At 36.9% G+C, this 17,433-nt stretch overlaps 1 protein-coding gene across 4 annotated transcripts in view; it reads right to left on the minus strand.

The window, feature by feature from the left end:
* The window catches only part of LOC126299607 (protein purity of essence), a 417,439-nt gene that overhangs the window by 221,790 nt on the left and 178,216 nt on the right, over positions 1-17,433 (minus strand). For all 4 annotated transcript variants that reach the window (XM_049991638.1, XM_049991641.1, XM_049991639.1 and 1 more), the window contains exons 29-32: positions 14,079-14,297; positions 6,031-6,220; positions 4,017-4,219; positions 2,513-2,672 (exon numbers count right to left, since the gene is read on the minus strand). In XM_049991638.1, coding sequence (XP_049847595.1) covers positions 2,513-2,672; positions 4,017-4,219; positions 6,031-6,220; positions 14,079-14,297 — 772 coding nt within the window. The remainder of the gene's footprint in view (positions 1-2,512; positions 2,673-4,016; positions 4,220-6,030; positions 6,221-14,078; positions 14,298-17,433) is intronic.

Consider the following 17,433-nt stretch of genomic DNA (forward strand, 5'->3'; position numbering starts at 1 on the left):
TTAATATGGATTATCTTTACATTTTCAACAGTAATATTTGTTACATTACATAGATATATGGTTAGTGAAAATGAAAGCCCCAAGCAATTATGTCTAGCATTCCCAAAACAAAGAAAACTGTAATTTAACCAAATATTAATTAATCTGTGATTTCCTGTGTACATGTACAAATCTGTATATGAAAGTACACTTTATATAACTTGACTGTAAATTTTAACTACGAAACATTCAGAAAGATTTATGCCGACAGCAACATAATAAATCGCTATGCATAGGTACCTCCCCAATAAGAGAAACTGTGAGAAAAGGCAAACTTCTCAAAACAGAAGTGTTGGTATAACAACTTGTAGAAGTGGCAGATGGATAAAACATGAGAAGCAGAAACGTAGTTAGTGATTTCGTGTTTCATGGCCCATATTTGTGATACAGGGTTCCACAGAGAAATGGGGACATTTGAAGTTGATGTTGGCAGTCCTGTAAATGTTCAAGAAGTGGGAGAAAATTAAAAACTGTTGAGTAGTAATGAATACTGTAATGGAGTAGTGAGGCAGTGCAGAGAATGCTGTTGCTGTGAGTGTTTATTACCAACATAGTGACAGCTGCACAAAGACTATTTTGGCATCACTATAAGATCTCGCCTCAAAATAAAGTTTTTTTTCTTCTCCTCACACAATCAAAATGGGGGATATGTAACTTTGTAGAGACTTTTTTTTTTTGGGAGGAGGGGGGGGGGGGCGTCCTAGATGGTGAGTACTGTCTGCATGGACGCCAGGAAACGATGATGTGTAAAGAATCCTCGTTGCTTGGTGTGAAAAACTGTCTTGTCAACTGCGCTCAATCACTGGGGCATGCAAGAAAACTCCATGGCCTTCAATTTCATACATACAAACATCAACTTGATCAAGAACTGAAACTTAACGATTGTGTGTATAATTATGAGAAAATCAATGAGAATACTAATTCATTAAAATTTTTTGGATGTCAGATGAGCCTATTTTCACTTTAAGATGATACAAGAATAAGCAGAATATGCGTTACTGGGCGGACTGTTGTGTCATGGGGTGATAGGCTCTTAGTTCTTTGAAGATGAGGAAAGCTCCACTATTGGTGTGGCATTTCAATGCTATGTGAACATAATAAACAAATTTTAACTTAAAGGCTCCATTCTCTTCCAAATCTTGACAGTCAGCATACTGGTTTAAACAGGATAGAGTCTCCTTACACACTGCCTGAGCGTCTATGGCTACAGCATAACATCTGTTTGTGGATCATATAATTTCTATGAATGCTGACATCCTGTGGCTGCACCAATCTCCAGACCTCTGCCTGTGACTATATTTTACGTCGACAGCTGAAGAGTGTTGTGTACCTGAATTGACCAATAAACTTTGCCCTGTTCAAGACCAAGACTGAAGACAAAATCATCAACCTGCCGCAGAACATATTGTGCCATGCTGTGCATATCTCTAGAATAGACTTCCTGAATGATTGTGACAGAATGGACAGCACTTATATGATGTAATTTTTTAAAATGTGAAGCCTAATAAAATTACCACTTTTCTACAATACACATTTCAGCATCAAATAAAGTTTTGAATGTTTATTCCTTTTTTGTAATTATTTCAAATTTTATCATTTATCTGTGCCACGCTGCACCTTGTTATGGTGTGAAACATTGTAAGGGAGGGAGAAAGTAATGAGGAATTATACGCAGAAGTGAAAGCAGAAGACACTAGCTTCTCCATCATCATCACCTGTTGATTTTTCCATTATTCCATAAAGTGTTCTTTGAAGAGAGAGTGCCAACAAAAAGTCTGAGGCAGATTAGATAAGTAACCACTGAACTTATAACCTTGCATACCTTAAGTTTGTTAAGTGCAAAATTTGAATTTGGTAGTATTCTGCGAAGTTTCTTCTCCAGTCTACTGGAAAAAAACTATGACTGGAGGTGCAACATTGATTCATTTTTTAAAACTACAATCAAAGAGGCAGTCAATGAAATGGCATCACAAAAGTCGCCACAGAAACAAAAGTTCAAAACTGTGTGATCGTTAGAGAAAGTTCAGCTCTAGTATTTTGTGATGCCGAGGATGTGACTATGGTTGACTTTTTAGAGCAAGGATGGATAGTAAATTCTGTCCAATACATCAAAAGCCTCAAACAGATTACAGCACATATTCAGTGAGTTCACTAAACAAAAGTTATGGAGGATGATGTAAATAAATTTGCTTACTGGTATGCTAGAAATTATTATTTAATAATGGCCTGAGTGCTGAAACACATATCCCAGTTTCTGCTGCCACTTCGCACATGCTATCATCTATAACTGTTTTGCTCACCTACTGCAGAGACAAGATTTATGTGCATTACATTACACAGGAAACAACACCCGCACTTTTCCAGTTACAGTAAAACCCAATGCTGACGGGAACACCACATTTCATGCAACACACAAATGAAATGTTCTTTCAATGAATCTAATGGGAAAATGAAGGAATGTTACAAGACTTACCAAGATGATGTCTCTTCCCATGAGGGGATGACATACAGCACATTGCTACCCTCCTGATCATCTGTGCAGATAACAGCTGTCTGATAGTTTGACCTTGCTCTCCAGAATATGTCATACGCACATTCTCAAAAGCACCTTCTTGCGAGCCAAGTGTTGGTACCTGAACAATAATTAAAACAAGATTTCTATGTACTGCAATGAAAGCTCAGCAGAATAGTACATTTAGAGTGTTCTAGTGTCCACACACATGTGCATTTGTGAGCAACCCCCCCCCCCCCCCCCCCGACACACACACAAGTATGCACTGATGCAGACTAACGACTGCAACTATTTGTTGCGAATGTTTTGCAGCAGACTTCATGACTCAAAGAATCATGACCGCATATGGGTATGATTCAAGGAATTCAGGGAGCTGAAAGTTGAGTCATCTGCTATGCTGCTGAAAGAAGTACTGTATGTAAATGAAGCAAAGCTGCATACATTGCTGATGTAGTTTTTTGGAAAACTTTTCACTCTTAGCATAAAAAATTAAAACCCACAGATTTTTGAATCACTTTTTTTTCTCACTACACAATTGTTCTCAAATGATAGCAAGGAAACTATTGGATAAAAATATCTGGTTCACTCACATTAAGTCAAACTTCACAGCCTGATTATGAGGTGGTACTCTTTTCGCTCCAGGTCATATTTGGTATGGTATGTTCAAAAAACTTGCAGTGAATTACAAGAGTGAACTGTGATTGTTAATGTGAGGGACGCAGAAATCGGTACTCTGAAATTGTCATTTTTTGAAGTGTGTCCATCAACCATCTGTTAAACCATTGTGAAATCTTCTGTCGTCAACCTCAAATAATTTCTGAATCCCATCCAAGAAGATCGTGTCCACATCTTTACGATCTTTAAAATACCTAAATCTCTTTTTTGCCAGTGGAAATTCCTTTACCAGTGTTCTGTATAGTATCGAAGTGTCCAAACAAATACTATCTTAATATGTTAAGGCACATGCACACTGAACACACTGTGCTGAACACATTTTGCCTATTGTTAGTAAATGAAAGGAAGAGTCATGCTGTGGAGAGCTGTGGGTCCAACGAGTTCGGCCATTCAATGCTTGATGGCTATGCATTTGTTTTCACAGTGGCAGTCGACTAATTCACCACAGTAAAGTCAATCTGCATGGAATATTTATAAATTATATACATGACCCTTCCTTGAAAAATCAGTCCACCCATTTTTAAAAACCCTATCAAAATCACTACAGTATTTCTTGAGATTAATCTGAGCATACAGAAAGAAGAGAGGACTTCAATTTATATTTGCAGAGAAGACATACTACTCTGTATGTTTGTGAGCAAATACATAAATACTCTGTTGTTAAAGCTGTAAGAAGGCATCAATATTTGGCACCTGAAGATTTCAGCACTACAAAATGAAACTATTATCTGCTACTTTAGCTTCTAAACTATTTCTTATTCCAGCAAAACTTTTTCTCCTGACTGCTTACCATTAACGTCTCTGTCAATTCAAATTTCTTTGGGGTCAGATGCAGAGTAAATAAAGAATCTCTTGCTCTTTTGTAGCTGCCAACAACTTTGCTTGTTCTACAGGCACATTGCATAGCTGGCACAAACCCAATCAATAAATCCATTAGGCATGACATAACACGGTTGTCATTAAGTTCACGAAGAATTTCTTCTCTATGGTTAGCTGGAACACACAAATTTCATTTTTATAAGCAACAAAGATTTTACAATAAAAGAGCACTGATAAATCAACTTCGTTCAAACATATTTCTATTTGCTGAGCAAAAGTTTTAATTTGCTAGTTACTTCAGGATGGTTTGATAATATAAATGTCAAACAACATAATAACTACATACATCATTTATCAGTCTTAAATCACACACACTCACACTCACACTCCATGATAATTAAAGCTGCAAATATGGCAAACCATACGCAGTTTGTACATATTTTTCAATCTAATAGGTTAATAAAAGTGGCTTACAAGAATATGCAAAAATATAGGAAAGATACAAGAATGATAAAGGAGAAAGAAGAAGGAGCTACAAAATATTTGATTTTTGAATTAAATGTAGATACCATGTGAACATTTTTTGAAATGGAGTAGCAGGAGAGTAGTGGGGCACAATAGCAATGTGTCAGACTGAAGAAGTCCAGATATTCATGACTTTTGGAATATCTGAAGAACACACAAGCAAAAGCAGTCACTATATACCCAGCACTGGCAGATTTCTAAACCCCAACTGGAAAATATGACATAGGTGCTTTCACCACTGATACTGTACAAGGTCTCTTCAGTTTCATTAAGTTTAATCATTTTTTGTTTGTGTGTACACATATTCATTTATGTCTATTTTTACTTCAACATCCCCTTCCCCTTAACACCACCACTTCATTTGTAACTACTATTCCCCCTCTAATCTTCTCTATATGCTAATTCTTTCGCGTTTAGCAACCACTTTTGAACTCATCAGCAACAGCTCACCAACAGAATTCTTATGCCCACCTATCTCTCCTGACAATCACATAAAATGCCAGCATCATTCCTTGCAAATACTTTGTGTACAGACAAAGCAGTAGCTAATACCTGTTGATACATTTCACTATTTTGAATGACCAGTTTCAAATGGAGTAAGTGCCATCACAGTATGAAAATGAGTTGAGAAGAGTCATGAAACCCACTGTGATAATAATATGGTAAAGTGACCATTGCCTTCTCAAAAATAATGTATGTTGAAAGCTACAGTAGCACAGCAACACTAAACGCTATAAAAACTGACTGACTGCTACAGTTTCGAATATCACCTAAATACTGTGGAATTACCACAAGCCAAAATTATGGACAGCCATGAGCACAGACAGAACTTGCCACATTTTGAGCCTAATAATGCTTCCCAGTTCTCATCCCAGGACCCTGTATTTGCCAACTGTATGCTCACTCAATGTGGGACATATTTCCCAGGGAGCTCACCCCAAGGTAACAGCCACAAGGCATGTATAACTTAAGAAATTCTACACAGACAATGAGAAACAATGTTTCTTTTAACACTTCCTTAATGTAATGAGATTTCTATTGCTATAATAATGAATAGAAATGTGATCGTTATCATTCTGAATGAACAAATCCATTTTTGAAATCAACCATCCTTATCACACGAGTTCTGACAAAACATCACTAATTTACTCTACAAGATGAACTCAACAGTATCAATGCCATTTTAAAATATACACCTGCACTATTGAAATGACTGCCAAATAATCCTCAAAATCCTATTAAGATGCTTAGGGCATAAACATAAGATGGAGCACTGTAACTAAGAATCACAGCTTTGGTAGTGTCTGAAACTTCAAAAGCAAATATAATCATTTGTGACAACTAACATCCCTTTGAAGAAGGCTTATTTTGAAACTTTAAAAAGCAGTACAAAGGAGAAGATGGAATATTTAGCCTTGTAAAACATTTTTAGTATCATCAAACAGAAATGACACACTTACCAATTATTTTTGAAGTATGATGAGACTGCTTTGCTGCTTCTGCATTAGCAGTTCCTTCTGTACCAGATTCCACATGAACAGGAGAGACATTCCGCTGCTGCATTGGAGTGGATGACAATGGCTGATCAGCAGAGGGCATGTTCTGTGTATGGGCATCCTCACTTGCCAGACGGCTACGTTTTGATAATGCCTGAAATAATTTGGAAACAGCATATTTTACTGCCTTTGTCAAGTTATTTTCATATATAACCTTTACATAATTCAGAACTTCATGTTACGTCTTTGTGTTTCGATCAATACTGTGGAAAACAGAAAGTGGATTCAATCAGAATGTTTACTGTGGTCTAGAATGTTATCATACAAGAATGGAATATCTTGATGATCTCTCTCAGTAATTATGTACATATTGCTGTAAATTCACCATCACCCACATCGGTGGTGCAATGAAATACTACTACTACTACTACTACTACTACTACTACTACTACTAATAATAATAATAATAATAATAATAACAACAATAAAAGTAATTAGATGACAATCGCAAATAAAAAGGTTACTGTCAATATGCATAGAAACTTATACCGACATAAAGGTGGAAAAAGGAAAATTAGGGTTTAACATCCAGTTGTTGATGGTGATAGAATACAAACTCGATGGTGGATGGTGGGGTAGGGAAGGAAAATGGTCATGTGCTATTCAAAAACACCATTTCAACATTTGACTTAATGATTCAGGGAAATCACGTCAAACATTAAACTGTGTGGTCAGATGGGAATTTGAGCCCTCAGTCCTCCCAAATTCATAACTAGGGTGTTAATCACTATGTCATGTCATTAATATCTTAATTATGGCATTAAGAAGCCCAGCATGCACAAGTTAACCTCACAAAGAATATGACACGTAATTTGAATGCCCAGTCTGTACAGAACTCAAATGCTAACTGATTTAATGTGGTGCTAGCCCGAGAAAGGAGACTCGGTATCCATCAGATGGGTTAACAAAACTTGCCACCAAAAACAAGTCATAAATGAGAGGAGACTGATAATTTCTTTTAAAAGATTTTTGTTTCTAGCCACGCTTAGTTATTGTAAAACAAATTTTAACGCACGGAGAGCCCAAACAAAAGGCATCAGAAAAATGTGTTACTATACTTTTCCACCTAATCAGAGAACCATAAAAAAATAAAATGAGTCGTCAATCTTTTGCTTATTTTGGAGTGAGACTGATCATATCTATTTCTTGTTCTGATCATATCTATTTCTTGTTACAGCAACCACAAGTGATTCCTCAAATATCTTGGGAACTTTGGTTAAGCCATTTTTGAGATTATACAGAAAATTAAGTGGGGTTTGATGAATTACAATAATAAATTGCTCTAGATTTTTTATTTCAATTGTGTTGTAGAAATAATATCAAAATTAAAATGAGAAAAACAGAGATGTTTATGGCTATGAATGTTTAGCATTCCTAAACATCAGTAGTCTTTGGAAATGCATACTTTTAACAATCACATCCTTCGATAGAAGGTAATGGTAAGATGCATAAGATGACCTGTACAGGCTGTACTGAGATGTCAGTTTCTTCAACTCTAAACAATTTGTTAGACTCACCAATTTGTCTCATTCCGAGTACCTCGATTTCCCAGTCTTCCAGAATTTCTGGCACTACACACGCAAATCTGTAATCTGTGGGTATTTTCTATAGCTTTCTCAAAAAAATTCACAGGTACAAATAAACATTTCTATAAATTGTCTAAAATTGCTTCTGCAAGATCCTGCACATTATCTTCACTTTACTTGTTGACACCACCTCCCCATAACACCCTTCTGAGTACACATCTCTTCGAGACCTGAAGACGGTAACAGCCAGTGGCTAACAGATTTTTTGCATTTGGTGGCATTAAAATATATTACACTATGAACACGAGAGAGAGAGAGAGAGAGAGAGAGAGAGAGAGAGAGAGAGAGAGAGAGAGAGAGAGGGGGGGGGGGGGGGGGGGTGAGGGGAGGGAGGGGGAGAGAACAAACATCTGGACTGAGGTGAAATAGTAAATAGTCTCCCAGAATAGCTTTAAGACCTTCCAGATGCTAGGCATGTGAAAGAAAAGTTTTTTCAAACCAGTCCATAAATGTTGGCATTCAAATTCAACTATGTGAAGCACAATTATATCAAGCCATAGCAGCACACCATGATTCGTTGCAGCAAAGGTTGGCCTTTGTGAACATTTTACAGCCACAGTTTCTGAAAATACTCATACCTCTGTCTATCACATAGAGAGGGAGTAAGTCACCAGCAGCTGACCCCAAAGATAATGATGCTTGTTTCAGACTTATAGTGACTGGATATCTGTTCATGGCATTTCTTACCATGTCTATCAGTAACAAATGATTTTCCAAGATCGACACTGACATTGGTTTAATCATAATCTAACACAATTCATGGAGGGACACTAGCAAGGTTATCTTTAAAATTTATTACTAGCTATACGAGTACGTATTGCATTACTTGTATAGCAGTACAGTGTGGTCCGTCTCACCCTGCTGGACTTCTATGGTTCTAGCTAAGAAATTGTATCACACTGTAGATGAAGACAACTAAAATAGACAGAAAACAATAATATAAAATACTATGTCCAGACAATAACACAAAAAAAAAATTCTCACTTATATTCAAAAGTATTTTGCACCACAAAAATGGGTAAAATGGTAAGCTAATTTTATCCTTTTAAGACTGCACAGGTCAATACTAAATTTGCTCACGAATGGGAGTCCCCTTTGAAGACATTTAAGTCTCTGCCAACATGAAGAGAGCAAACATTTGTCTTCATATTATCTGGAAATTAATTACCCCACAGACAACTATATAGTCACCATTCTCACCGTGTAGTATCAATCTCACCCAATTCTACAACAAACACAAATGTGAACAAAAAGTACAGATACAAAGCAATCATCACACAATATGTGGACTATACACTAATGGTTGGTCATAGTGTATCTTGGGCAACTGTGTTCTCTGACAATTAACTTCTGCCTGAACTTTTTGATTAACAGTTTCTACTGTTCTCTTAAATTATATCAGATTCAGAGGGGCTTATGAATTCTGCAGATGATTTATAATACCATGATAAAAGATTTACTTGTCTCCTGGAACTGTAGACAGACAGGATCTAGCACTAAAATCTGCAGACTGAGTATGTTGATCATTGTATATGGTCATTCAGAAAATTTATTATTAATAGTGATGCATAATGGCAAGTTGATAACAAATTTTAATAATCCAAAGACATTTTTCCTTGAAATTGATCTCTGGCAACCCATTTTCAGACTCATTAAGTAATTATTATTTTCAATAGTAGTAGTAGTAGTAGTAGTAGTAGTATTAGTAGTCGTCTTCTTAATCCGCAGATCTCTTTTTACAAGGATATAGGACATGTCAAAATATTTACAAGTTTATATCAATTTAAAATAAACTAATTCGTATACACATATATTTACAGACTTCTAGTTAGATACTATCATTAGATTTACTCCTGATATACAATACTTTTTTTTTTTTTTTTTTTTTTTTTTTTTACAAATAACTTATTAAATAATGTAATGCCGCACTGTTCACTCATATCTCACTATCAGTCACTGCACACACTATACACACACTGTTTCATAACATTTCCCTCACTACACACTCTAATTAAGAAGAACATACAAAAATTACTAACATACAACATCTGTTAAGTACCAACCATTGGTCATAATTATCACAGGTACCCAATTACAAAATGTGTCAAATTCTACATTCTTGTGCTTAAAACATAATACCACCCTGCTTACAGACAAACCTAGATCACTGTCACATGTATACATGCTGCAATTGCATACATTGAACTGTTTTTAGCAATTTATAGTAATTGTCATATTTGTTCCAAAATTTTATCTGCTTCAGATTCACTAGTATCATCATCATGGTCTCTCAACTTCTTCAGTGTTGGCACCATTTTAAAAAATGCATTTCACCTGATCCTCTACACATAAACTTAACTTATTCCATGTTAACTCCTATCTCTCTTATGGCTCCATGGCGCCATATGCAGTAAAACCACTTCAAGTAACTCTGCATTGGAATATGTCACGCCTCCACAGCATGGGTATATCAGACAATGTATGTGAAATATCAAATATTATCTGTTGAGTTCCCTCAAGGTCCTGTTGATGCCTTTACTTACAAGAATACCTCACAAAGGCCAGCAACAAATCTCTCAGTATCAAGTTGTAAGAGATATTAGCAATGTTCCTTACTTTTGCCAAACCTGACAGTTATTGTGAAGTGAAATAGAATGTTCTGCATCACCATCCACATTCAGTCTTGTAAGGGAGACCATGGATTTGGTTTCTAGTAAAAGGGCAAAAATCAAACAATGGAAACCCAGGATGGAATGTAACAATATTATGAGAAGCAAAGTAGCTACTCACCATACAGTGGAGATGCTGAGTTGCAGATAGGCACAACATAAAGACTCTCACAATTATGGCTTTCGGCCATTAAGGCCTTCGTCAAAAAAAGAGGACATCATGCCCTTACCAGAACTGGTGTGTATGGCCTTTGAGTTTTTCTTTGGAGGTGGTGAAGTCTCACGTTTTCACTGCTTGCTCTGACACTTGCTTTCCAGTTCAAAATGATGGCTCTCTCTCTCTCTCTCTCTCTCTCTCTCTCTCTCTCTCTCTCTCTCTCTCTCTCTCTCTCTCTCCTCGCGCGCGAGTGTGCGCCCCCCCCCCCCCCCCACACACTCACACTCACACTCACACTCACACTCACACTCACACTCACACTCACACTCACACACACACACACACACACACACACACACACACACCTGATGCTATAATTGTGAGTCTTTTTGTTGTACCTATCTGTGACTCAGTACCTCTGCTATATAGTGAGTAGAACGGCAAAAATATTAGAAGTAAACACAGTAGGTTCATGCTAAAGCAAAGTATTTGACACTAGAGCTCAGACTTGCAGATTTCACACCTTCCAATGGTTGGATTGAAAGGTTAAAAAACAGACATAATTTAGTGTATAAACGTGGTTTAGGAGAAGCTAGAAGTGTAAACACTGACACTGTTCAGTCATGGAAAAATACTCTTCCATCAATGTTTCTAATGTACATGAAACGGGCTTATTTTTTCCACCTTCTGCTTAACAAAACTCTTGAATTTAAAGCAGAAAACTGCCATGGCAGAAAATTTAATAAAGAGAGGCTAATTGTTTTATTATGTTGTAATGAAAGTGGAACAGAAAAGTTGGTGTCGCTAATAATTGGGGATACAAAGAATCCACGATGCTTTAAAAATAAGTGAACATTTCCATGTAAATATAACTCTAATGTGAACGCACGTGTGACAACTACCATGTCTGAACAATTCATGTGTGTCTGGGATGCAAGGTCGTGTGTTAGAAATTGGAAAATCAACACAGCACTCGGATCAACACTACTATCACAACAGCTATGGCACATAATATTGTTTCATAGCTAAGGTTGGTAAAGAAAGTAAACATTCCAAAGTTGCATAAAATTGTTCAACTATCACCAATCACAGAGAGGCCAAGATAAAGTGTGCGATCAGAAGAAGTGTCATGTTCAATATACTGGATTTAAGCAATGTCGCTGTACTTAACACATCTCTGCTTCTCGTATTTTAATACATAATTTTTAGGGATTCTGGGTGCGATATTCTGAACCTGTTCTTGGAAAAGCACATTCTCAATTATAACTGATCGAGATAGGGTGCACGAAGTGTGGCATTATGAATTCGCATATTACCCCTAATATGGCACCCTTAATTCAGCATTTTTAATTACAAAAAAATCAAATTGTTACAGAATTAGTTATTTTTTGGTAGTATGTTTCTCTGCTTATAATGTTCAGAACCTGTGGTCGTTTAAAAACATGCTACCTGGATTCCACAGTACGTAAAAACTCATCAAACAATATTTATATAGAAATAAATCGATCCAGACTACCTTACCTATATTTTTTTCCCCTCACATTACTAATAATGTCATAAACAACTGTATTTCTCTCCTTCATTATAGCTGACATGTACGCTTAAAACATTATTTAATGAAAATTGCTTCATGAATTTATGTTCTTATTTACATAAATGTGGGTGTCAGCTCTGTTCTGTTATTGTAAAATTTAAATAATTTTTTCACTTTCAGACATCTGACCCCACTTGTGGAAGAACGCTCAATGTAAAATTTATCCAAGTCACCATGGATCATTTGCAATTTGTCATGAAAACGAAGCGCTACTGTAACATGAGTGAGTGTGGTGAACATAGGCCAACTTCCGATGTTATCAGATGATGAAACCATCAAAACTTTCTTCCCAAGAAACCGTGATGAGATGTGACAGTCTCTATGGATGCTACTATTTGAAATGCATTGTGGAATGTTTTGATGTGATGTGGCAACTGGTGTGAACTGGCCTTCAAACAGCTGAAGCAGCACCTGCTTTTCCATGCTCACTTTACAGTATCAATTCTACAAATATATTTTCTTCTGCATATTCTACTCCCAAGAAAAATGGCATACAATATAATCTGGATAGTAAGATTAATTTAAAATTATCTAGTTCCTGTAAAACAGCTCCTTTTCTTACAAATTCACTGTCTATATGGTAATTACATCCAACAAAACTGCAGCTAGAGCAAGACAGAAATGCAGGCAGAGAGAGATACCATTTTTGCAACAGAGATCATGTTATATTGCTGATTCTCTAATAGCATTTAAAATTCCCTGTTTATAAGATGTAAATTTTAAAGATGTGGAGAAGAGAGGACAGGAACAAAATCAACAGACACAATGGCAGTTGGTGTAAAAACTGATTTAACTTAATTGGAGGAAGATTTATTTCCATTAACTTGCTTAAGATGGTTGTACAACCTCTTAAACTTCTTTGTGTATATTTACTTCGGGAAAAATGCTTTGATAATTGTCTAAAATGCTGTAATGAGAATCATATTTTACTGGCCAACCCCGGACATATTAGAATATTTTTTTGGGTGCAACCCAGGACATGATTCTGAAATTACTTAGAAATTTAAAAGTTTCATGAAACATTGAACTTTATTTTTTCAGTAGTATTTTTCATTTTTTTCATTATACATGACTTTTTTCAGAGAAAGTGTTTGTTTTAATTATATCATACAATTTGCAACAAGAAAGTTCAGAATTAATTCTAACATTTCACAGAGGTTTTAGATACTGAAAGTCTACCTGCTTCCATAGAGCAAAACCCTAAAACCCTCTCAACTGGAACAGGCGTTCCTGATAAACTCAAGCAATTTAGAAGTACTGAAACATAAATATCAATCTTTAATAATAATCTTTCCTTTATGTGCAATGGAAAATTCTACAGTACACAGTGTGCAACAGACACATTCATTGTTGCTGTCATTACACAACTTCAGAAATATGCATTCCTGTTGCAGGTTAACATTAAACACACTATCTCTTTGAGCTGTTGCCAAAGGATGAAACAAAAACAAATGGAGATTAAATGATCTGAAACGTATAGATAACTTACGAATGTCACACATGAAAACAACATAAAGTCATTGTCCTCATTTTGTTGGCAAACGTTTCACTGAAAAGTTGTGACACAAGCAATAGCCATGCCTCACCACCGGCCTCAGTGCTTGTTCCATGATTGGATGAGAGAGGCATGGCTGTAAGAGAAAAATGTCCTTAGCATCCATAAAATCCTCAAATCCCCAGCATTAAACTGGACATCACTAAAAAACCAGAAGTGTCAGAGCTAATTCAAAATGTATGGTTACGTATGATAATACACTATATAATTATTTAATGAAAAATGTTCCCTTCGTTGTATATAATACTCCAACAGTTATCATTCAATGACTGAATAAATGTATCTTTTCCTTTAGAACCTTGGCCCATTTTCGTTTTTACACACCTAAGAAAAGCAATTCTGTACAAGTAAAATTAATCAGCTCCTGATCCAAATAAATGCAAAAACTTACAATGCACGAGTTGTCCTCTTGAGCACCACAGTCACAAAAGAAATTGCCATACTTGGCGTAAGTAACATCATGTCCCTTATGACATACACGGGCACAAACTGAGCAAACACCCACACCATCAACCATCTTGCATGTGTGACAGTGATACCAGTGCTGGTTCATAAATTCTCGCTGAGTAATCGTAAATGTGCATAATCTGTTACACAAACTATCTTCATCCTGAAAATAAAATCTATGTTATTTTTTTGGCAGCAGACAAGATAATCCACTAAAACTAAATTATTACATTTACAACTATGAATTTATAGCAACTGTTATTATGTAATGTTACTTTAATTATATGTAGTTATTGTCCCATAGTGAAATTAGGTTAAGAATTTGCACAAACTGGTGAAATTATGAAAATAATTTCTTTTCTGGCATGGCAAAGAGACTGCCTCTTTGAATTTAATCAGTGAGTACCTCTCAAAAAGTTAAAATCTACACTATTTGAAACACTAACACTAGTGGCTTTACTATCTTCAATGAACATGTGCTGCTATACTACCCTTGTACGAGACGACCCAAAATATAAGACCCCCCCCCCCCCCCTTTTGTAAGAAGATCCATGAACAAAATTTATTTTCAACATTCTGACTAATAAAAATTACAAACTTTTATGGATGTCGCATATCTGCCTAAAAAGTTAACAATGCCTCTATTCTAAATTTATGCCATTTATTGTTGTCTATATTTTGATAATATATGCACAAATAAAATAAACAAAAATCTATTTTTATATTTACTGTCTGTTTTGATTACTGTCGTCTGTGGTATCACTATTTTTAATCATGAATATCATCATCCTAATAGGACAGCTGGAAATATGTACCTTGCTGACACAAATATTTGGCTAGTTCTTCAGAATGCGTTTTGATTTCTGAGGTTGGGGTTACACCCATTTTTTATTTTATTTTTGAACACATAGCAGATTTTCCTTATATACTGACATGAGAAAGTTAGAATTTCTCTTGCTTCCAAAAAAATAGACTGCTAGCTGCTCTCTCATTGGCTGTGTAAAATTGGTAGCCGAGACACCTCTATCATCCTCATCATACCTCACGGTGAACACTGACAAGAAGGCTAAACAAAATTTGTAAGTACGCCACTGGTCCCAATCTAGATTTTTAGCATCTACATCTACATCTACATGACTACTCTGCAATTCACATTTAAGTGCTTGGCAGAGGGTTCATCGAACCACTATCATACTCTCTCTCTACTATTCCACTCCCGAACAGCGAGCGGGAAAAACGAACACCTATACCTTTCTGCTCGAGCTCTGATTTCTCTTATTTTATTTTGATGATCATTCCTACCTATGTAGGTTGGGCTCAACAAAATATTTTCGCATTCGGAAGAGAAAGTTGGTGACTGAAATTTCGTAAAAAGGTCTCGCCGCGACGAAAAACGTCTATGCTGTAATGACTTCCATCCCAACTCGTGTATCATATCTGCCACACTCTCTCCCCTATAACACTATAATACAAAACGAGCTGCCCTTCTTTGCACCCTCTCGATGTCCTCCGTCAATCCCACCTGGTAAGGATCCCACACCGCGCAGCAATATTCTAACAGAGGACGAACGAGTGTAGTGTAGGCTGTCTCTTTAGTGGACTTGTTGCATCTTCTAAGTGTCCTGCCAATGAAACGCAACCTTTGGCTCGCCTTCCCCACAATATTGTCTATGTGATCCTTCCAACTGAAGCTGTTCGTAATTTTAACACCCAGGTACTTAGTTGAATTGACAGCCTTGAGAATTGTACTATTTATCGAGTAATCGAATTCCAACGGATTTCTTTTTGGAACTCATGTGGATCATCTCACACTTTTCGTTATTTAGCGTCAACTGCCACCTGACACACCATACAGCAATCTTTTCTAAATCGCTTTGCAGCTGATACTGGTCTTCGGATGACCTTACTAGACGGTAAATTACAGCATCATCTGCGAACAGTCTAAGAGAACTGCTCAGATTGTCACCCAGGTCATTTATATAGATCAGGAACAGTAGAGGTCCCAGGACGCTTCCCTGGGGAACACCTGATATCACTTCAGTTTTACTCGATGATTTGCCGTCTGTTACTACGAACTGCGACCTTCCTGACAGGAAATCACGAATCCAGTCGCACAACTGAGACGATACCCCATAGCTCCGCAGCTTGATTAGAAGTCGCTTGTGAGGAACGGTGTCAAAAGCTTTCCGGAAATCTATAAATACGGAATCAACTTGAGATCCCCTGTCGATAGCGGCCATTACTTTGTGCGAATATAGAGCTAGCTGCGTTGCACAAGAGCGATGTTTTCTGAAGCCATGCTGATTACGTGTCAATAGATCGTTCCCTTCGAGGTGATTCATAATGTTTGAATACAGTATATGCTCCAAAACCCTACTGCAAACAGACGTCAATGATATAGGTCTGTAGTTAAATGGATTACTCCTACTACCCTTCTTGAACACTGGTGCGACCTGCGCAATTTTCCAATCTGTAGGTACAGATCTATCGGTGAGCGAGCGGTTGTATATGAGTGCTAAGTAGGGAGCTATAGTATCAGCGTAATCTGAAAGGAACCTAATCGGTATACAATCTGGACCTGAAGACTTGCCCGTATCAAGCGATTTGAGTTGCTTCGCAACCCCTAAGGTATCTACTTCTAAGATACTCATGCTAGCAGATGTTCATGTTTCAAATTCTGGAATATTCCATTCGTCTTCCCTGGTGAAGGAATTTCGGAAAACTGCGTTCAATAACTCCGCTTTAGCGGCGCAGTCGTCGATAACAGTACCATTGCCACTGCGCAGCGAAGGTATTGACTGCGTCTTGCCGCTTGTGTACTTTACATACGACCAGAATTTCTTCGGATTTTCTACCAAATTTCGAGACAATGTTTCGTTGTGGAACCTATTAAAGGCATCTCGCATCGAAGTACGTGCCAAATTTCGCGCGTCTGTAAATTTTAGCCCATCTTCAGGATTTCGCGTTCTTCTGAACTTCGCATGCTTTTTCCGTTGCCTCTGCAACAGCGTTCGGACCTTTTTTGTGTACCACGGGGGATCCGTTCCATTTCTTACCAATTTATGAGGTATGAATATCTCAATTGCTGTTGCTACTATATCTTTGAATTTGAGCCACATCTCGTCTACATTCGCATAGTCAGTTCGGAAGGAATGGAAATTGTCTTTTAGGAAGGCTTCTAGTGGCACTTTATCCGCTTTTTTAAATAAAATTATTTTGCATTTGTTTCTGATGGATTTGGAAGAAATGGTATTGAGCCTAGCTACAATGACCTTGTGATCACTAATCCCTGTATCAGT

This window comes from Schistocerca gregaria, chromosome X, assembly GCF_023897955.1.
Source record: "Schistocerca gregaria isolate iqSchGreg1 chromosome X, iqSchGreg1.2, whole genome shotgun sequence".
In the NCBI taxonomy this organism is placed as follows: Eukaryota; Metazoa; Arthropoda; class Insecta; order Orthoptera; family Acrididae; genus Schistocerca; species Schistocerca gregaria.